The sequence below is a fragment of the Cibotium barometz genome, chromosome 53 (genome assembly GCF_041138505.1).
Source record: "Cibotium barometz isolate CiBa-2024 chromosome 53, ASM4113850v1, whole genome shotgun sequence".
NCBI classification, from domain to species: Eukaryota; Viridiplantae; Streptophyta; class Polypodiopsida; order Cyatheales; family Cibotiaceae; genus Cibotium; species Cibotium barometz.
The window spans coordinates 16,786,756-16,810,076 of NC_141098.1; the positions used below are offsets into that span (position 1 = coordinate 16,786,756).

Consider the following 23,321-nt stretch of genomic DNA (forward strand, 5'->3'; position numbering starts at 1 on the left):
GACTACGGGCACAGCGACCTATCTCGATAAGCCTCATCAAGGATGCCCAATTGCTCTATTAAATCCTTGATCTTTGTCAAGTAAGCATCCATTGAATCTCCTCCATTCATATGCTCTAACTCTAGCTCCCTTCTTAAATAGGCTAACCTAGCTTCATTGCGAACACGGTATAAAGATACAAGTGCATCCCATGCTTGCTTGGCAGTTTCACAAGAGTGAATATGTGGGATAATAGACTTCTTCACAAAAAGAGCAATCACTACATGTGCTTGTGCATCTCTTAGCTCCATTGCGAACACGGTACAAAGATACAAGTGCATCACATGCTTGCTTGGTAGTTTCACAAGAGTGAATATGCGGGATAATAGACTTCTTCACAAAAAGAGCAATCACTACATGTGCTTGTGCATCTCTTCCATCCCATCTAGCTTGGTCCGGAGTAGCTGGACCAACATCAACACCACTAATATGTGTTGTACTCCTTAAACCACCTGTACGTGATGAGTCACGTGTATGACTAGAACCAGTTGTTCCACCTAGAACTTGGTGTTCATCACCTGTAATCTCATCTGGGTCAATTGCTTGATCGCCACTAGGGGCTGGTTGCTCCTCTGGTCGAGCTTCACAGCCACTCACTACATTCCACAAGACTTTGGCAACCAAAACATGATGCATCATGTATGCCCAAAGAGGGCAATTGGAATCATCCAACTTGTAACCAATTGAATACATCACTGCCAGCCATTACTCAAAACAAGTACACTATTTGAGCGAAACAAATGCTAGTGCACAATGCCATGCAGACACCCAATCTCCACTGAATTTTGAGGGATGCCAAGTGACCCACTAACGGCAAAGACCTGCAAATGTACTAAACTGACGAAGTGCAAGGATAGAAAAGTTATCTGAATAGAGGCTTGCTGACAAAAAAGTCAGGTTTGAGAGTAGTCATGATGCCAAAAGCTGATGCCGATACCGCCAAAAGAGAGCTCAAAGAATGCTGAATACACGCCAAGCTCAGTTCAGCTCTGTTTTGATGAAAGCTGAAAATTTAGAGAGAGCTTTTGGAGGCCCAAACGAACTCCAATTTTGGTGATCTTTGGCTCCGGTGACTCAGCAGATGATGTGGAACGCAACGGTGTAAAAATTATTCAGACCCAAAATTCGGCTCTGCTATCGTGGCACGACGGCTAAGCTGGGCGGCAGTGGGCTGAGATGCCAAATCTTGGCCGCTGTTAGCAGAAATGCAGAAATTGAAAATTTGTTTTGGGGTTTCTCAAATTAGATGCTAGGAAAGCTGTTATGACTATGTGGCTTGGTGGAGCCAGCTGAGGAGCTGTTCTATATATGCGACTTGGTGGAGCGAGCTGACAAGATGGTACGGCTATGGTGTACTGACCCACAGCACATATCCATATGCAGCTGGCTCTTCCAAATGTGCAAAGCAAGGCAACAGCCATCACCAACTTTCCAACAATGCCCCAATGGTGAGTGGCCAACTTCCACTTTCATCGCTCACATCATTGATCCACCGGAAAATTATGTTACCCATCGCCGTTCCGACACTCTCATAACTGGCATTTTACCCATTGAGCTTCCTGCTGCCACCATTGCCATGCTAGCTCCCAACCCTTCCCTTCCCAGTCCCCATACTCTGCACCTCTATATCATGTTTCATTATTATTTTCTACTCCGAGAAACTCCCACATCACCTGCACCTTTCGTTTCCACCCACTACACCAAGGCTTTTTACTACTTTTGCACCAACCGACCGTTTCACTTCCACCATCTCCTCTATGAATCCATGTGCCTCCGTTGCCGCCAATTTCAAACTCGGCTCAACAAGACGAAATTCTATCATTCACTTGGCCTTTTGCCCGTTTCCTCACCTACCTCCTCCAACATCCCCCCACTACACATTCTTCCTCACCGCCACCCCGCCAGCCTCATCGTTCTTCTCCTGCAATGTCCCACATCCGCCTTTGGGTGCACCACGATCTCTTTGCCTCGCCCCGCCGCCGCAACACCCCCTCTTCCACCCCTGCCACCCCCTCAAACACCCCCTCGGTCACCCCCTCCGCTCCAATGCACTTCCATTTCCACCCCAAGGGTCTCTATTGGTGCGGCATCATACAGCTGCCTACCATCCTCGCCCACAGCGGTCTCCACCCTCTCCACCTCATGCCTTTCCTCGCAGCAACAAGTTGTCCCCTTCCCTACCTCGCCACCCACCTATGGCACCCTCACCACTTCCCGCCACTACAGACAAGCATCAGGTCTCCATCCGGATCCCTCCCAGCTAACCCTCTTCCTACTGTGGTCACCACACTTCCTGCAACTACTTCGACCTTCACTTTCGGGGAGTCCTCTCTTCCCACACTTTGGAGTTCTCCACATGAGGTCACCTTTCGCGTTGATTGAGGTGACAACACAGAGCGCATAGAGCTTCCTAACTCGCACTTTTCTTACATGCTCCAGATATTTCCATGGGCAATCTACCCTTCTTGCAGTTTTCTGATCCTCTAGAGCAATTGTCCTTGCCTCATCCTCTTCGAGCTCGTCGCAAAGTCCGAGGTTTGGATAATCTCTTAGTTGATTTTCACATCTACTCCACCTACCTCACAGACTACTTCAAGCTCTCCCATGATACTCATTGCCAAAGAAAGCCGAGACTATGATTCGGTGTCTCCAGGGGTTTTCTAGACGTGCAAGTGTAGCAAGGTTGGTTGCCCGGCACACTAAGTGGTGGTTCTCCTCTAGACAGTATGTCCGGACTCCTCAACACTGATGACACAGTGTACGCATAACATAAGCAGAAGATGTATGGAGGTGGGTGAGCTCCAATTTTGCTTCATGAAGGTGATGCTCAAGGGTGGAGACCTGAGTCCCACCCCCACCCCCACCCCCCTTTCCTTATTTTTACTTTTACCCCATCAAGGAAATTTTATCTGTTTCTCCATAGAAACATCTTCTCCCCAAAAATGTGCATAAACACGAGAAGAGTGGTATATGCAACATGTGCAAAGGAGACCTAGAAATCTTTCAACTTTCAAGTGTAGAGGTTCATGCAACCTTGTGACCATGAAAAATACAACTGTAAAAACTTAAGAAAAACAGAACATTATTGTTCTCATAAACTGGACATTGAAGGGCATGTAACAGCTTCTTGGGAGTAATGCAAGAGGTAATGTTTACAACATAGTCGCAAGAAACTGCCGTTTCCGTCCCTAGAAACGCGTTTCTCCATTTCAGGACCCCATCCGTTTCCATGGCCGTTTCTCATTTCCCAAGTGATATTGTCACAAGAAACGGACACTTCCATCCCTAAAAACTTGTTTCCCCGTTTCCATTCCTCGATCGTTTCAATTCCCATTTCTCGTTTCTGGTGGCTACGGTTTACAGTATTCTTGTCATTGTTCTATGCTTATATTCTAATATGTCTTAAGTCTGTTCATGTGCACATTGTGTCATGAGTGGTGAGGACTCGTGTGCCAAGCAACCAACCCTGCTACACTTGCACATCTAGAAAAACTTGGATGCACCCCCCCCCCCCAAAAATTAAAGAAAATTTATCTATTTTCCATAGAAACATTTTTCTCCCCAAAACAATGGGCATCACCATGAGAAAAGAGGTATGCATGGTATGCAACATGTGTAAAGGAGACCTCAAAATCTTTCAAGTGTAGAGGCTCATGCAACCATGTGACCATGAAAAATACAACTCTTAAAACATAAGAAAAACAGCACATTATTGTTCTCATAAACTGGACATAATCCAATTTCTTATGCATTGCCATTGGGGAGCATGAGTCGCATTGGTGGGCACTGCAATTAAGAGAAACTCTATTCCCAAAATATGTACCTTCTGATTTGTATAATCGATTGAAATAGTAGTGATAATGAAACAGAACTTGCCCTGGTTGTAACCTACACACAACAATTGTTCTCATAAGACATAAAACTCCTTAAAATCTAGACATAAAAGAACAAGTCCCACCACCAAGTTACTAGCAAGAAAAAATCAAAACAAAGCAAGCACCTACGAATTATGGTAACCATAGCTATAATAGTCCGGACAATCTTTTAACATAACCAAAAAGACTTGCTAAAGGCACTCAAACTATTAAGAGGCAAATAGGCACCAAAGAAGCACAAAAAATTTAAGACTCCAATGGAAATTCTGTTCGCGTCATTACATCTGGAATTGAGCAGATACCAAGAGTTGGCAAAGTGCCTATGACAGAATGTCTACCAGTTGGGATATTTTTACAAATAAAGTTTATGGAAGGACGCATCTTTTAGATTGGGACGTGGCAAGAAAGTGAACCAAAGTGAGACAAGTGGCCTGACACTCGTTAGAAAGTGGATCAAAGTGAGACAAATGGCCTCACACTTGTCACTTCAGCTTTTGTGTGGCTCTCCACTTGTCATCATAGCCTGCTCTTTCCATTTTCACTCATGGGAGCCCCAAATCTATAAATTGGAGCCCTCTCTTCATTAATAAAGACTCTCTTGCTGCACACTAGCCTCTACCACTGTTACAGGCTGCCCTAATGATGGCTACTCTCTTACTCTCTCTCTTGAAGCCTACCCATGAAGAATACCAGCTGTTGGGGACTGTTTTGGAGGCTTCCATCGCGAAGAAATACTGAAGGCATGGGTATTTAATCATTTATTATGATTTCTAGCCACTGTACTTGTTGTACCAACCCTTGTACCTATTGTACCAGCCATTGTACTGGCTGTACCAGTCCTTGTACTTGATGTACTTGCTTGTACCAACTATTGTACCTATTGTAACAACATTTGTACTTGTTGTACCTCCTGTACCAGCCACTATACTTGCTGTACCAGCCACTGTGCCAGCAGTACCAACCACCGTACCTGCTGTACCAACCATTGTACTTGTTGTACCGGCTGAATGGACAGCTGTTCTTGCTGTACCAACTCTATTGCATGAAGACCCGTGGTTTTTGGGGAAGAATCAGTACCCACACGGAGGTATATGGATTATATTGTTGGTTCGGAATTTCTACAGCCTGTGTTCCAGCTTGGTAGCCTCGTGTCGGGCTGTGTTATGGCATTTGTATATGGATAATCTGGCATCTCACGTGGGGAGAGTAAGGCTCTCAAAGCTTGTACATGATATTATTCTCCTTGGGTAATAAATTACTCCAAGGGGGAGGTCGGCCCATTCCGGCCTCTATGCGGTGTCACATGTGCAAGCTCCATTTTCACCATTTGTGGATGTTTTGTCCAGCTTTTATGTTTTATGCAAAGTGATGATGGATATGTGTTAAGGCTGTGGCCATGTTTAAATGTTTTAATATGCATTGATGGTATCAACAAGTGTGTCAAAGGCCCTAGTCCCCCAGGCACCTGCAAGTTACATCTGCAATACAGTTTACATACAGTGGAGAGCCTGTGCAGTATGTTACCTCATGTATACCTTGGGATCACTTCTGCTGGACCTCAGTTCTCGATGCGAAAGGCGACCGATGCTAGATTGATGAGGGGATATGCAGCCCTTGGCTCGCTAGAGAGGCAATGCTCACAGATACAGTTTCAGGAGTCGCGGGCGAAGCTTTGGCTAATTGATACACTAGTTACACCTACACTACTATATGGTGCCCCCATCCGCGGTCCTAGCCTATATGACAGGAGGAGATAGAGGAGACAGCTAGCCGAGACAGATAAAGAGGAGGTATATGATGGATGGAAGCCGATGGAGAGGCCCCTACTGGCGATGATCTCATGCATGATTAGGAGTGAGCCATCAGTGCCACATGAGATTGTGCGGGCAAAGATGGGGGCTGCACCGATAGTGACAGAGGCTCTATTCCAGACAATGACATGCTAGCATACGCTATTGGAGCTTCCACTTGATAGATAACCCCGGCTACCCCTGGAGTCCTCAAGACAGTTGACACTTAAGGGAGATATAGAGTGCTAGTATGCACAAGTAGGCACTTGGTTTGGCATGCACGGTATGCAAATGGAGGCACTCCCCCCCTTCCAGTACAGCATAGAGGCCCCGTCATTTGCTCTCAGCCGCACAGAGCAGAACAGGGTTATCAGGAAGGACATTGTCAGACTGGATACTCACAGGACATGGAGTTCACCTAGTCGTCCACTGGGGACGAAGATGGCCTTCTACAGAGATTACCTCCTATGCCTAACAAAGGATGGGTTCATCATCCGTCCACGCTACATGGGCATACACCTATCCTTTGGGGTGAGATGTGCGATCGGCTAGATCTGCACCTCGTCCCACCAGCTGAGAGTGGAGACTGCCAGATATGGGCCCAGGGTGGCCACACCAGAGGACAGGATATGCCAGCTCTGTCACACAGAGCCCGAGACACAGGATCATTACATATGCCGATGCCCTTTATACTATGACATTCGGGGGAGGTTCCACTGCCTCTTCCGAGCTGGGTTCGGACCACTTTCCAGGATCATGGACTTCCCGGACCAGAGATGCTTAGGACTTTTTCTTCTAGAGCTTCGTAGACACAGGGAGTCCTTAGTGAGATCCAGATCAGTTGTACTTGCTCGAGGACCAGCACAGAGAGCTCTCACCGACTTCTTCCATACCAGCACTCCGAGGGGGGCTGATCCACCCATCATACCCAGACCACAGGCTAGTGCAAGAGCTCGGCCAAGGGGTGTGACACTCGACAGAGCCACTGAGTTATGCAGAGCTAGACGCCCCAAACCCCATGGCCCTCGCCCAGTACCACCTTGAGCACCATGTGACAGCAGCCCATGAGGGATGTATTAGCGTGATACGAGAGCTCTCTGCTCATGTGCCTAGATCAGATTTTAAAGTTCTAGATTTTTGTTATCTTTCTTTATTACTTTTTTGTACCCACGATGATGTACCTCATGGATATGATGTAACCTTTTGCTCTCATAGGTCATTTTGGCCTTTTGAAGACGTTAATACAAGGCAGCAACATAATCCTATCTGCTGCTCCCTCTTGTCGCCTGTACCTGCCTCTCCACTTGCAGCTGGCCACATATGGGGGCCACCAGATGAGGACCAGAATCAGTACTAGAAGGGGGACCCCTTCTGTCCAACATGGACAGCTCGCCGCCAACAAGGACTAGAGGTAAGAAGGAGAGGAAATACAGCTCGATTTGGGCAAGCACACAAAAGATCAGCAACCCTCATATCAAAACATGCCTGACCACCATGAGAGAAGTATCCAAAATGCAGGATACGAACCTTGCGCACCTGCAAAAGAAGCTCGGGGAGAACAAGGATAGTGATGACCTTATGCGTGCATTGCGTGCCTCCATGCAAGAGGAGATGGATAGGTGGAACGCAGTCATGCAGGTATACATGGCAACTCAACTAAGCAAGATGCAAGAGGAAATGGTCCAAATGTTGGACGCAAAAACCAGCCACCATACCTCACTAATCACGGAGCTGGAGGCCCAAGTCGCCACCCTTAAAGTGGAAAACAAAACCTTGAGGGCACACACTCAGTTCGAAGAAGGAGAAATTCAACTATCCCTCAATGATGAGCTGAATACACATAGAGAGCAACTGAAGACCCTCCAAGAACAAGAGGACAAGAAGGCAAACGAGGCAACCACATGGTTGCCAAGATGATTAAGAAGACACAGAAACAAGTGGAAGAAGCGGGCAGCTGGATTGAGGTTGCCAAGAAGCAACGGAACCCACCATCATCCCCAAACATCATCAATGACACACTCGAAGAGGAGAAAGAAGGAAGATTAGGGCATTGAATGTGAGAGTGGTGGGATGGAAGGAAGGAACCCAAAAGAGGACACCATAGCACTATGCAGAAACCTGGAAATCCCTCATACCCCCTTCGTCGAGGTATGGAGGGTTGGCAAAGAACACACCAAGGAACACGCACTCATCCTCAAGTTTGTGGGGTTGGAGGCAAGGCAAGCATTCCCTACCAAAAGGGGAACTAAAAGGAGAAAAGACTTACCTCCAAGACGATCTCACACTAGCACAGGTGGCACACAAGAGGGAGTGCATGCCACGCATCTTGCATGCACAGCAGGCAGGGAAATGGGCAGTGTATACGGAGCGACTTGCCCAATGACGGTGCGAGACCTATGAGACCAAGCTAGAGAGTGCGGTTTGGAACTGCAATGGCACCTTGAGGACAGATGCAGGTCTGTTCAAGGAAAAATTTAGAGGGAGAGACTTGGTCTTATACATTGAGACACATCAGTGCCAGGGGAGTCGGCTTCCAGAGGTGAGAGGATACAGATGGGAGTCTATTCACCGCCCACACCCATGCAGAGCAAGGGGTACCCGGGGGTCGAGAGGGGTGGCTTTACTATACAGGGAGGAGCTTCAGCACGTGACAAAGGTGGTCAGGCAAGATAAGACTGCACAGTTTTTGTGGGTGAGGATCCAGACAGAGAGGGCCCACGACATCCACCTTGCAGTGTGCTACTTTCCACCCTCCACTTCTACGCAAGCCACCGATGGAGACTCCCCGTACCTACCCCTTTATGATGACATTATGAAGTTTTCCAGTCTAGGGGACATCCTCCTAACTAGAGACTTCAATGCCCGCACCGCATGTGCACAGGTACCCTTCTTTGAGACTAATGATCCCATATACCAAGAGATTGACACGGTAGGTACAGATCCAGAGTGGACATCACAGGATACAGCAGCCCGCACAAACTATGGAGAGTATCTCTTAGCCCTTGGCGAGGCTCATAGGCTAGCCATTTATAATGGCCTAGCCAGATGGCCTGGATCCAGCTCCTTCACCTCCTACCCCTTCAAACATGGAGCCAGTACAATGGACTATCTAATCCCACTCATTCCGGAGTTTACCATCTCACCTCGCCCCATCGGTGTTGGGGCCGACCATGCATACATGGCCTTCTCCCTCACATGCCAATACACCACCCAACCACATGCTTTGCCCCATCACCGCCCGTGATACCACTTCACCAGAGAGACCTCTTCCATCTATTCTCGCCATGTCTACCGCTTCCTCTCCGACCTCGACCCCCACATCCCACTTGATGAGCTTACCACACAACTTGCAACCACCCTCCATACGTCCGCTACAGCCGCCTTTCCACAGTCAAGAGCCACCCCTACATCACCAGGAGGGACTGTCCCACAAAATAAATGGTACGACGAGGAATGTCGTGATACCTGAGCCCGTCTACAACGGGAGGTGAAGCTAGGATCCACCACTCACCAACAGGCGTGAGTGATCTTCCAACGTCTCACACGGAGGCAGAAGAGAGCCTACCTAGCCAGGCCTGAGCAAGAGCTTTACATGCTATTTCTTGGGAGGGACTGTAAGGAGGCCTCGGGGATCTTCCAAGATCATCTCCTGCCGATTCCAATTACTTCACCCAACACCTGGCACACACATGCCACCTCTCTCTACCATGCCCCCGAGCAGCCACCTCTCCCCCCATCCACCCGAACCTCATCCCCCCCCCTCTTCCTTCTTTCACCTGAGCATGGTGACAGATGCTATTGATAGGATGCAGACTAGGAGAGCACAGGATCATGCTGGACTTCTCACCGAGCATTTCTCTCATGCTAGGGACACGGTAGCCCCTTTACTAGTTCACATGTTTAACAGGGCTCTGTGTGAGGGCTTCCCCGCCAGAGCTGGTCATCGAATACTATTGTACCTACTACCTATCTTGAAAGCAGGTGACCCCATAAACTACAGGACTATCATGATTGGTCACAGCTTGGCCAAGATTTATGGTTCGATTTTGGAGCATGAGCTTAGTAGATGGTCCGAGGAGCAGAGACTCAGAGCACCAAGGCAAGCAGGATTCAAGAGACGGCACTCCACACTAGATCATATCTTTACACTACGAGGGATCATTGAGGAGGGTAGAGCTCACAGGCATCGGATATACTGCTGCTTTGTGGATTTCCGCAAAGCTTTTGATACCAACCCATGGGCCAAACTGATGAGGAGACTGCAGGATATGGGAGTGCCAGCAGAGATGCTTTGGGGGATCATTACACTCTATGAGTCAGTCACAGCTAGAGTACAGGCTGCAAGAGGTGACTCAGAGATCATACACAGCACTATCGGGGTGAAGCAGGGCTGCCCCTTGTCTCCTACTCTATTTGGTCTATACATTGACACGATCTCGGACTACATAGACAAACAAGGAGGACCAGGAGCACATTTAGCAGGAGCCCACATACCAATCCTCTTGTATGCAGATGATATTGTTATTTTTTATGATTCACCAGAGGGCTAGAGAGGCATTTGGATGCATTACGGGCCCTTTGTGAGAATTGGGACCTCACTCTGAACCTTGGAAAGACCAAGGTCGTGATCTTTAACACCTTCTCACAGTGGATAAGTAGATCAACAGTACAGTTTACATACAACGGAGAGCTTGTGGAGTATGTTACCTCATATGTATACCTTGGGATCACTTTTGCTGGACCTAAGTTCTCGATGCGGAAGGCCGCCGAAGCTAGATTGATGAGGGGATGTGCAGCCCTTGGCTCGCTAGAGAGGCATTGCTCACAGATACAGTTTCAGGAGCCGAGGACGAAGCTTTGGCTATTTGATACTCTAGTTACACCTGCACTATTGTATGGTGCCCCCATCTGGGGTCCCCGCTTATACCACAGGAGGAGACAGAGGACAGAGCCGGCGGAGACCGATACAGAGAGGAGGTATATGATGGGTGGAAGCCGATGGAGAGGCCCCTAGTGGCGATGGTCTCACGCATGATTAGGAGTACACCATCTATGCCACATGAGATTGTACAGGCATAGATGGGGGCCGCCCCGATAGTGACAGAGACGCTATTCCAGACAGTGACATACTCACACAGGCTATGGGAGCTTCCACTAGATAGATACCCCCGGCTAGCCCTGGAGTCCTCGAGACAACTAAAACTCGAGGGGGATACAGAGTCCTGGTATGCATAGGTAGGCACTTGGTTTGGCATGCACAACATGTAGATGGAGGCACTCCCCCTATTCCAGTGCAGCATAGAGGCCCCATCATTTGCTCTCAGCCGCACAGAGCGGAACAAGGTTATCACGAACAACATTGCCATACTGGATACTTAGAGGACATGGAGTTCACCTAGTCGTCCATTGGGGACGAAGATGGCCTTCTCCAAAGATCGGGGACGAAGATGGCCTTCCCCAAAGATCACCTCCTATGCCTGACAGACGCTATATGGACACACACCTATCTTTTGGGGTGAGATGTGCGATCGGCCAGATCCGCACCTCGTCCCACCAGCTACTAAGAGTGGAGACTGCCAGATGTCAGATATGGGCCCAGGGCGGCCGCACCAACGTAAAGGATATGCTAGCTCTGTCACACAGAGCCCAAGACAAAGCATCATTACATATGCCAATGCCCTATATACTATGAGATTTGGGAGAGGTTCCACTACCTCTTCCGAGATGGGTTCAGACCACTTTCCAGGATCATGGACTCCCCGAATCAGAGATGCTCGGGACTTTTTCTTCTAGAGCTCTGTGACACGAGCAGTCCTTAGTGAGATCCAAATCTGTTGTACTTGCTTGAGGACCAGCACAGAGAGCTCTCACCAACTTCTTCCATACCAGCACACCGAGGGCTGATCCACCCCCCTTACCCAGACCACAGGCTAGTGCACAAGCTCAACCGAGAGGGGTGACACTCGACAGAGCCACAGAGTTATGCAGAGGTTGACGCCCCAGACCCCATGGCCCTCGCCCACGACTACGCCACCACAAGAGGATCATCTCCCATCATCTCAGGACCTTCTTGCACCAACTCCGTTCACCACCTTCAGCACCATGTCACAACGGCCCATGAGGTATGTATTAGAGTGATATGAGAGCTCAGGCCCCCAAGGCAGCAACTAGTAGGGGAAAACATGTCTCAACCCCTAGAGGGGGAACACGATGGTGAGACAACCTTTCACACCCCCACGAAGGCAACAAATGCCTACCGCAGAAGACTAAGGGAAGGAATCATGTCCCCTGGCTCACGAAGGATTACGAAGATGGCCCGACGAGATAAGGCCCTTTATGAGGAGCTATAGCTTCACATAAGGACAGAGATGAACACCATGCGACACGAGCTTGAAAAGGAATGGACCGAGCAGATGCATGCCCAAAGGAAAGTCATATACGAAACGCTGAAGGAAGAGATATATGTCCAATTGAAGGGAGAAATGCAAGCCCAAGTACGGGTTGAAATGGAATTAGCCCAAGCCTTGATGCACACGGAAATGAAAAAAGAGATGCAGAAATGGAAGGATGACATGCTCCGAGAGATTGGCACAACAGTTGCATCATACGAAGGCACTTTGAAGACATGTATGGCTGACCGCGAAAAAGACATCACAGAAATATAAAACACTTTGGAATCATGTAAGGCAAAAGTGGCTGCAGGTGAGAAGGAAATGCATTCATGGGCTGAAATTGCCACTGCCACAAAGAAATAAATTGAGGAAGTCAACCCATGGATTGAAGTAGTAAAAAAACAAAAGGATACACCAGTCAATAAAGTAGAGGTGATGAATGCTACATTGGAAGAGGAAGCCAAGCGACAGGCACGTCCCTTACATGTACGTGTAGTTGGGTGGGAAGATAAGGGAAATTCCCAAGAGGATGCAAAAGCTCTTGCAACAAAAATTGGAGCCACTGATGTACCCATTACCGGAGCATGGCGAGTAGGCAGAGATGAAACCACGGCGAAGATATTGATCATCAGTTTCGTGACTTTAAGAAGAAGAAGGCCTTCCTCTCCAAAAGGATGGCCCTTAAGGAGGAAAAGATTTATTTGGATAAGGACCTTACAGCGGCACAGATAGCACACCGGAAGGAACACATGCCGCGTGTGCTTGAGGCAAGGAAAGAGGGGAAATGGGCGGTATACAGAGATGGCCAAGTCATCATTACGGAGACGAGGCCCGCTTGACAGTGCGTGGCCTATGAGACCTTGTGATTCACGGTGTGGAATTGCAACGGAGCCCTTAGAACAGATGCAGGATACTTTGAGGATACTTTCAGACACTGTGATATTGCTATGTATACGGAGACCCATCAGTGCACAAACAAGAGGCTTCCTGACGTCCGGGGTTATAGATGGCAATCAGTTTTCCACCCTCAACCACGCACAGTGGGAGGTACCAGAGGATCTGGAGGAGTGCCAATACTAACTTTACAGGGCGGAGCTTCGTGACAAAATACATGTGGTACATAAAGATGCGGATGGGAGGTACATGTGGGTCCGAATATGTAGAGGGGGGCTCCGCGAGCTATATGTGGCGGTATGCTACTTTCCCCCAGCCCACTCCAGGTTTGCACCATCAGGAGAGTCGCCCTATATACCACTATATGATGATATCATGAGGTTTGCCAGCATGGGAGACATTACTATTGGGAGACTTTAATGCACGTACAGGCATAGAGCAGACAGAGGTGTATGATACTGAAGAGGCTATGTACCGGGAGATCACGTCAGAAAATGTAGGGTTGCAGAGATCAGCACAAGATGAGGGGGAGATTACAGATTATGGCAGGCATTTTCTCACACTCGAGAGTGCGCATGGGTTGGTCATATACAATGGCTTATTGAGATGACAAGGATCAGATGCTCTCACACACTAGAACTCTAAAGGGGGAGCGAGCACAGTGGACTACTTGATGGGATCTCCTTCATTGATACCTGATGTTGTTGGGTTTTATGCTGTGTATGCACCCAGGGGAGTGCTAGTGATCATCAGTAGGTTACTTGGGCACTTTTTACTTCAGTTAGTGGAGGTTTTCTCCCCCAGTTTAGCTTAGTTTCACTTATAGCGGTTTATAAGTGGTTTGGTCCACTTGGCACAGTTTATGGCCGGACCATGTGAACTCACTTTAGGTCACATCTTTTATATGTGGCTATTGTACTCTTTTTATATTAATCAATATATGAGCAAACGTGTTCCTCTCTCTCTCTCACGCTTCCTGTTGGTGTGCCTTCCAAAACCCTAACCCTAACAACTCTTTCCTACATTTTGGTATCAGAGCAACCTCGCCTGCCCTGTCCATACAGCTCGCCATCAGCTGCCCATACAGGCCCTCGCCATCAGCTATCTGCAGCCACTCATCTGCCCGATCTCCAACCCACATACAGTCCTGCACAGACAGCCGTACAATCTTGCTGTCTGTCCATACAGGCGCCGGCTGTTCTGTACAGCTATTCCGTACAAACGTCGTACTGCCGCCCGCCGTACAACTCTGCCCGTACAGCCTGGTCTGCTGTTCTGTACAGTCCGTACAACGTACAGTCTGCTCCGTACAACAGACAGCAGACGACCAGCACCTACTGCGCATACCTGCAGCAATACAGTCGCCGCTTCTCCTCCGTACACTGCTCCGGACAGCTGTTCCGTACAGCCTACAACCGACCAGTACCTGCAAAATCACACCGGTAAAATTTAAAGCTCTACATGTTTTGAAATTTGGGCGTTTTTTCTGTGAAAGTTTTTCTGGCAGAGGTTTTCTTGCAAAGAAACCTCTACAGGCTTTTGCAAGGCTTTGGGTGCATAAATTTTGGGCATTTTTGGGCATTTTGGCACTATGTGAGCCACTTTTGTTGCTCTACTCAGTTAGTGGTGCATTGTTTTGCACATTCAGAGGATTGAGAGTGCAAGCATATTTGGGTCAGTTGTACTCAGTGAAGTACAGTTGCTTTCAGGGTTGTTGTTTTTGGGTTTTTTGATACACAGGTACAACATTGTGCACTGGCATAATGGCAAATCAACAGCAGAGTGATGTGTTCACGTACTTGTCTAAGGAAGACAAGCTGGATGGCACGAATTACTCCTTGTGGAGTTTCATGCTGAGAAATGTCCTCGTGGCAAAAGGTCTTTGGGATTTTGTTAGTGGTGATGAACCACGTCCAGGTCCATTGGCTCCAGAGACTCCTCCTCAAGGGGGTGCTCGTGGAAGAGGACAACAGGCACAGGCACCAGTTCATCCACAGTCTGTTCAAAGAACAAATGCCCAGAAGACATGGGATGCCAAAGATGCACAAGCCTTATCACTTATTGCATTGTCAGTACAGAGGTCTATTATACCTCATATTCGTTCAGCTGGCTCCAGTTCGTGCATTGGGGAGATTCAGCTCACAGCCATTGATGGCTCTATTCTTCGCCTTACAGATGCCTTATATGTACCAGGGATAAAGAAGAATCTGTTGTCCATTTCTTCTTTAGCACAGTGTGGTATGCAAGTCAACTTTGATGATGACAAATGCATGGTCAGAGACAAAGCTAATGCTTTGACCTTGATGCTTACTGGTACATTATGTCATGGACTCTATCAATTGGATGCATTTCAGCCAGTGGATCAGTCCGCTTATCATGCATTCACTCTTACTCCAGCTATGGTTGATGCGGAGTTATGGCATGCTCGCATGGGGCATGTAAATTTTGGTAGTCTTATGCTTATGCAGCGACATAACATGTTGACAGACCTACCTCTTATGGAGAAGCCTCCAGATCACATATGTGAAGGATGTATTTTGGGAAAAATGCATCGGTTTTCCTTTCCACGTGATCAGACTCTACGAGCAACTGCAAAGTTGCAGCTTATACACATTGATCTTTGTGGTCCCATGCAAACGAAGTCATTAGGAGGTTGCTTCTATTTTGCTACATTTATTGATGACTTCTCTCGTATATGCTGGGTCTATCCGTTGACACGGAAATCACAGGTATATGATGCATTTTTGGCCTTTGTAGCACTTGCTGAAACAGAGTCAGGATGCAAGGTTAAGACCCTCCGTTCTGACCGAGGGGGGGGGATATGTGTCACACATGTTGAATTCCTTTCTTGAGAGTAGAGGTATCAAGCATCAGTATACTACTACTTATACTCCACAGCAAAATGGGGTTGCAGAAAGGAAGAATCAGTCACTCATGGAGATGGCCAGATGTATGTTAAAGGCAAAGAAGCTACCACATGTCTTTTGGGTGGAAGCTATTATGTGTGCTTGTCATATTTTGAATCAATGTCCCACAAAGGCATTGATTTCCATTACTCCTTTTGAGGCTTGGCATGGCCGCAAGCCTTCGGTATCACACTTTCGTACTTTTGGGTGTCTTGCATATGCACACATACCCAAAGAGTTGAGGAGGAAGTTGGATGATAAAGCCACAAAATGTATTTTTGTTGGGTGCAGCCGTGAGAGCAAGGGCTAACTGTGAGACGCATCAGGCTCCTGGACAGTCCATGCCAGATGTTAGTGGATACCGATGGGAGAGCTTGTAGACAGGAGACTCGTTCACAGCATAGAGGATGGGGCTCAGGAGGAGTGGCAGTATTGTTTAGAGAGGAGCTACAGCCACTGATACATATAGTCCGCAGAGATGAGCAGGCTAGGTACATGTGGGTTAGACTGAGGGCAGAGACGGGCAGATATCTCTACATTGCTATATGCTATTTTGCTCCTAGTACATCAGTGTATGCATCACCTAGCGGGCAGTCTCCCTTTTCTATTTTGGGTGATGACATTTGGGAGTTCTCCAGGGATGGTGACATCATTCTCCTCGGGGACTTCAATGCCAGGACCGCCCATAACCAGACAGTACTTTATGACACCTCAGAGGAAATGTTGAGGGAGCTTGATGTTAGGGATATGGGCCTATCTAGACTCTCACAGGATGAGGAACATACAGTGTATGGGCGGTATTTGATAGACATGGGGACTGCACATGGATTGGCGTACAGAGATTCCCGACATCGGGCAGTTTCACTAGCTTTCCACATCGGCATGGTGCTAGTACAGGGGACTATGTTATGGCTCAGCCCAGTCTCATTCCCTCTTTTCAGGATTTTATGGTAGGCACTAGGCCGGTTGGAATAGCAGTGGATCATGCTATCTTGTCCTTCACTCTCACATTTCAGTTCAGCACCGCTCCATTGGGACAGTGAATGGGAGAGATTTAGGGTTAGAGTTCATGTGGGAGACATACACAGAGAAACAAGGGAGAGAGAGAGAGAGAGTTGTGGGGATAAGTCAACTCACCAAGTGATGAGTGTGTGACTCCCCTATCACACATGTATATTGCACTAGTACACATAGTGCACTTAGTACATTAAAAGTACTAAGTGAACTATGTGCTATAACTTATGGGCTTGTACACACTATAAGGGTGGGCATAATGCCTTTACCCCAACAACCTCCCACTTAAAGGCAAAGTGCCCTTAAGTAAAGGAAAAGAAAAAATCAGCATGTACATGATAATATACAAGGCCATATCAAGGCTGAAACTGGCCTCATCCAATGCCCATCAAGTGTCTGCAATGAGCAAACCGCTCCGGAGGCAAACTCTTTGTCAACAGATCAGCCGGGTTGTCATCCGTATGAATCTTAACAAGCTGAATTTGCTTGTTCTCTGTCACCTCTCTGATAAGTGATAATTCACATCCACAATCATCATCTTTGCATGAAAGACAGGGTTCTTTGCCAACTGGATGGCACTCTGACTGTCACAATGCAACAATGGAATATCCCCTGTATAACCCAAATCAACCACTAACCGAGATAGCCATAATGCCTCCTTGCAAGCCTCTGTGGCTGCAATATACTCGGCCTCTGTAGTAGATAAGGCAGTGCACTTCTGCATCCTGGATATCCATGACACAGCACCTCCTGTGAATGTAAACACATAACCGGTAGTAGACTTCTGGTTATCTGGATGACCGGCATAATCCGAATCCGTGTAACCATGCACTAATGCATCCTGTTTGCCAAAGCAAATGCACATATCCTGTGTGCCCTTCAGGTATCTCATGACACCTTTCACTGCTTCCCAATGCTTCTTGCCAGGGTTGGCCATGTATCTAGAAACCACTCCCACTGCAAATGCAATGTCCGGCCTAGTAACAACCATGGCATACATGAGACTGCCACAAGCTGAAGCATACGGAATCTTGGCCATATCAGCCCGGCCACTATCTGACTGTGGACTGTCCATAGCACTGAGTTTCACATATGGAGGCAAAGGAGTACTAGTCATCTTCTCCCCATCCATATTGAACCTCTGCAAAACTTTGCCAATGTATTCCTTCTGAGACAAATACAACACATGCTGATTTCTGTCCCGAAGTATCCGCATACCCAAAATGTGATTTGCATCACCCAAATCCTTCATATCAAAGGTTTGATGCAGCCTCTTCTTCAAGGCATCCATCTCCTTACGAGATTTCCCGGCAATCAACATATCATCAACATACAAGATGAGGATCAATAGACTGCCATCCAAAGCTTTTTTGGTGTACAAGCAATGATCTATGTCACTTCTCCTGAATTTCTGGGATTTCATGAATGTATCAAATTTATGATACCATTCCCTTGGTGCCTGTTTGAGCCCATAAAGACTCTTTTTTAGCTTGCATACAAGCTTCTCCTTTCCACTCACTGCATAACCCTCTGGCTGTTGCATATATATCTCCTCATGGAGATCACCGTGAAGAAAAGCAGTCTTCATCTCATCAAAGTCCACACCATATCCCTGCTTGAAGCCCTTAGCCACTAACCTTGCTTTGTATCTTGGCTTTGCATCTGGTGCAACTTTGAGCCTGTAAACCCACTTGCAAGGCAAAACCTTCTTGCCTGTAGGCAAATGCACCAACTTCCATGTACCATTTTTGTGCAGAGAATCCATCTCTGACTTCATGGCACGCTCCCAAAGAGCCTTGTCTGCCCTCTGTAAAGCCTCCTTGTAACATGAGGGCTCCCCACAGTCAGTGAGCATCAAGTAGTCAACCCCTGGAACAAACCTGTCAGGGGCTCTGGAGGGTCTTGTGGACCTCCGTACCCAATGACCATCATTTGCAGGTTGCTGTCCAGCCTGCATATCACCTATTGGTGACTCCTGTTCCATGCCATAAGGCTGAAATATCATGCCCGGTATCTCCTCTAACTGTGGTATATCCATAGGGATATCTTCTGCCATCTCTGGCTGTCCATTTGGACCATTTTCAGCACCATTTAAGGGCTGGTTTTCCTGCTGTAATGGCTGATTTACAGCCCTTGGTTGTTGTCCATGATGTCCATCATCATCAAAGATGACTCTGCCAGGCTCCTGTTGCCTTGCAGGCTCCTTATACATGCATGTTTCATCAAAAATGACATCATTGCTGCGTATAATCTTTCTATTCACGGGATCCCAAAGTCTATACCCCATTTCACCTCTGTCACCATATCCTAGGAATATGCATTTGTGAGACTTAGGATCAAGTTTGGTGCGCATTTCCCTGCGTATGTGCACGTACGCAACGCAACCAAACACTCTCAAGTGCTTGTATGACGGAGGCTTCCCTATCCATACTTCTTCTCGCACTTTCCCACCAAGCCTCGTGTTAGGTGACCTGTTTATAAGATGAACGGCTGTCATAACAGCTTCAGCCCAAAAACCATGAGGTAACGGAGCATGTGACAACATAGAACGAACCTTCTCCTGAATGGTCCTGTTCATCCTCTCTGCTGTCCCGTTTTGTGGAGGATCATAAGGAGTAGAGAGCTCCCTCTTGATGCCTTTAGCATCACAAAAGTCCTGAAACTGTTTGGACATATACTCTCCACCATTGTCGGAACGCAAAGCCTTCAGTGTTTTGCCAGTTTGATTCTCAACAAGAGCAACAAACTTCTGAAACACTGAGAATGTATCACTCTTCAAACGAAGAGGATAAACCCACACCTTGCGTGTGGCATCATCAATAAAAGACACAAAATATTTTGCCCCTCCCAAAGAAAGCTGAGGCATCTCACATACATCTGTATGCACAAGCTCTAACTGAGCATCTTTCTGTCCAGGAGCTTTCTTGTGGGGGCACTGGAGTTGCCTACCATATATACAATGCTCACAAAACTGAAAACTTGAAAACTTTAGAGAAGGCAAGTAACCCAAACGAGACAATTGCTCCATTCCTTTGACACTCATGTGTCCCAACCGGCTATGCCACATAGAAATTTCCGGCAGCTCGGTTGCATTTACATTAGCATGGTGACAAACACTTGCATGCATGAAATAAAGAGTGTCCACCTTAGAGCCTCTGGCAACAACCAGTGAGCCCTTACTAATTTTCCACTTTCCACAACCAAATGTGGTAACATAATCAGCATCATCAAGCTGTCCAGTAGAAAGCAGATTTTTCTTGATCTCAGGCACCTGCCTGACATCATGGAGCATAAGCTGTGAGCCATCTGAAAACACAAGCCTCACATCACCTCTGCCAAGAATCTTGCATGCATGGTTATCACCCAAATAAACTACTCCTTCATTGCCAACAGTATACCTGACAAACAAGTCTCTGCAACCTGTGACATGAAGGAGACACCTGAATCAATGATCCATGAGTGCATACCATGACCACCTGTAAGAAGTGAATGGGCATCACGTGAAGACGTGAATAGGACCTCATCCTCACTGTCACCTGCATGTGACACATTGATTTCTTCAATCTTGACTCCACTTTTGCCCTTTGGCTTTACATCTTTGGCTTCATCTTTGTCTTTGTCTTTGCCTTTTCCCTTTTCCTTTTGATCATTTTTCCATTTGTAGCATTGCTTTTTAATGTGTCCCTTCTTGCCACAATAATGGCATTCCAAGTCCTTTTTGGAGCGAGACTTGCTCCTTCCCCGTTCTTGGCTTTTACCCCTTTGCTGGGATCTCCCACGTGCATTCATTGCATTGGACTTTAAAACAGAGTTGTTTTTCCTGTTCATCTCTTCTTGAAGAAGAGCACCCTCAACATCTGCATATGACAGCATAGCATTCGAATTGCTAGTGGCTGTCCTGAATGTGTCCCAACTCTCTGGCAAAGTGCATAAGAGAAAAGTGGCTTTGAACTCATCGTCCATTGCCAACTTTTGATTTATAACTTGGCTGACAATACCATTAAACTCATTTAGATGGGCTGTCATAGACGCCCCTTCCTTCATCTGAAGACCTATGAGTTTCTTCAACCAATACACTTTGCTTGAGGCACTTTGCTGGGCATACAAGTCCTGCAATCTCTGCCACATTCCCCAAGCTGTCTTCTCTTCACGAATGCTGAAAAGTAAAGAGTCTGACACAGACAACATGATAGTAGATCTTGCCAGCTCATCCATATCTTCCCACTCTTCAGCAGTAAGAGAAGCGGGCATTACACCCCTTTCTTTGATAGGCTTGTTCTGCTTTTTCTGGAGCAACACATTGTAGCACTGGGTTTGCCAAATATCATAGTTATGTGAGCCTTCAAGATTCTTGATGTGAAGCAATGAAGAGCTCTCACCTGTGGTTGCCATAGCAATATGCAACCTGTCAATGCCTGACTACCTGCAAAATGTGCAAACACTGCACCAAAAGCACACAAAGTGCTTACAGTTGTTCTCCCAAGCTTTATCTCCCACTGCGGAAGCACGAATGCAACTTTTCTCCCACTTTATGTGATGAAATCACCAAAATCTGGTTGCTGCAGATTTAGGACAGCACCGTAAATGTGCTCTGTTGCCCTTCCAAAGTACTGTACAGCAGTACTAAGTGCTCACCAATGATGTACCAAACCTGTACCGGCAAGTACAGCAGCTGAAATTGAACCTTTTCCTCACTCAAATCAGTGTACAGCCATGCCAAAACTTGCACAAAGCTGTGCCAAATCTGTACCAGCAGGTACAGTAGCAATAAATGCTCTCTTGGCTGTCCAAATGAGTGAAAATCAGACTTTTACAGTCCCAAACACTGCATACAACAGTCCCGAACAGAAATTGGGCAAAAGCCCCTTGACTGCAAGCTGATTTCTGAGGATTCAAGGCATAAAAGTCTTGCCTGCTGCTTTGCCAAGCTCAACAAGCATAAAATCTTGAAAAGCCCCTTGATTTAATATCAATTGCTGATCATACATGGTACATTGACGCACATGAAGGCATCCAGAGTCTTCGCGATGCTTCCCCCTGGCCACATATACATCCAATACATGAAAGCCCCTTGATTTACGGGCACATTGAGTGCTTGACAGGCATCAACACGTTGCCCAAAGCATCAACTGCGAGTGCCTGCATGCAAATCAATCCAATTGGCACAAAAGCCCCTTGATTTGCACTGCAATTTGCTGCAATTTTGCCCGAATGTGCGATTTCTCACATCATACAGCATGTATGAATGCCCAATTGCACAAATACATCAAAAGCCCCAAATTTTGACATCCAATTTCCTGCAAATTGATCCTGATTGTGACCAATGTCACCCAATTTTGCCAATTTCGCTCAAAAATTGAGCAATTCGGCACCTGTACCTGCTCAATTAATGATTGTACCTGCTCAATTGCAAATCCCAAAAAAAATTTGAGGTAAATACCTTGTAATTTCTGATTTTTCTTTTTGTTGCAAGAAAAGGGGTTGATGATTTTTGCTGTTGGGCAGAAAAGGGTTGATGAATTTGGTGCTGCACGATGATGTTGATGCTGATGCAGAAAGGGGGGGGGGGCGCTTCTTGCTGATGTGCCTACTGCTGTGCAGATACGGACGGCTGGGCAGCCCTCTGCGCTGCCAAATTGCTCAGTCCCAGACCCCGACCTGATCCTCATAAATGGAGACGCAGGGGCTGAAGCAGAACGCTGCGAGAGCAACGAAGAGCAAGAGCAGCAGCGATGGCGTCGAACAAGCCATGAGAGAGACAGAGATCCCTTCGCTAATCCCGCAAAAAATCTGGAGATCCGAGCCTGCCGACTAACTACCGCACCATTATGATTGGTCACTCGCTGCCAAGCTATATGCCTCTATTCTTAAGCAGGAATGACAAATGGGCAGAGAGACAAGGGGTCCAAGCTCAGGGACAGGCCGGTTTCAGGAGGAGATTCTCTACTTTGGATCATATCTTTACCCTCAGGGCTATCATTGAGGAGGACAGAGCACATGGAAGGAGGATCTACTGTGGCTTTGTGGATTTCCGAAAGGCCTTTGACACAGTGCCCAGAGCTAGACTGATGCGCAGGCTGCAAGATTTGGGGGTTCCATGTTTGGGGTATTATGGCACTTTATGAGACAGTAGTTGGGCAGGTGCGGACTTCAGAGGGTCTCTCCCAGCCAGTACACTCCACTATAGGGGTGAAACAGGGCTGCCCGCTCTCTCCGACTCTATTTTGACTATACATTGATGAGATCTCTGATTATATTGGGACACGAGGGGACAGAGGAGCCCAGTTGGCTGGCACTTGGATACCTCTGCTCTTATATGCTGATAATATTGTGCTTATAGCAGACTCACCAGAGGGTATGCAGAGGCACTTGGATACTTTACATGCTTATGCACAGGACAGTGGGCTCTCA

General features: G+C 47.2%; 1 protein-coding gene across 9 annotated transcripts in view; it reads right to left on the reverse strand.

The window, feature by feature from the left end:
- LOC147608366 (polycomb group protein EMBRYONIC FLOWER 2-like) overlaps positions 1–23,321 on the reverse strand; it is a 152,748-nt gene that overhangs the window by 35,908 nt on the left and 93,519 nt on the right. For all 9 annotated transcript variants that reach the window (XM_086788903.1, XM_086788901.1, XM_086788897.1 and 6 more), the window contains one exon: positions 3,863–3,927. In XM_086788903.1, the coding sequence (XP_086645029.1) occupies positions 3,863–3,927 (65 nt within the window). The remainder of the gene's footprint in view (positions 1–3,862; positions 3,928–23,321) is intronic.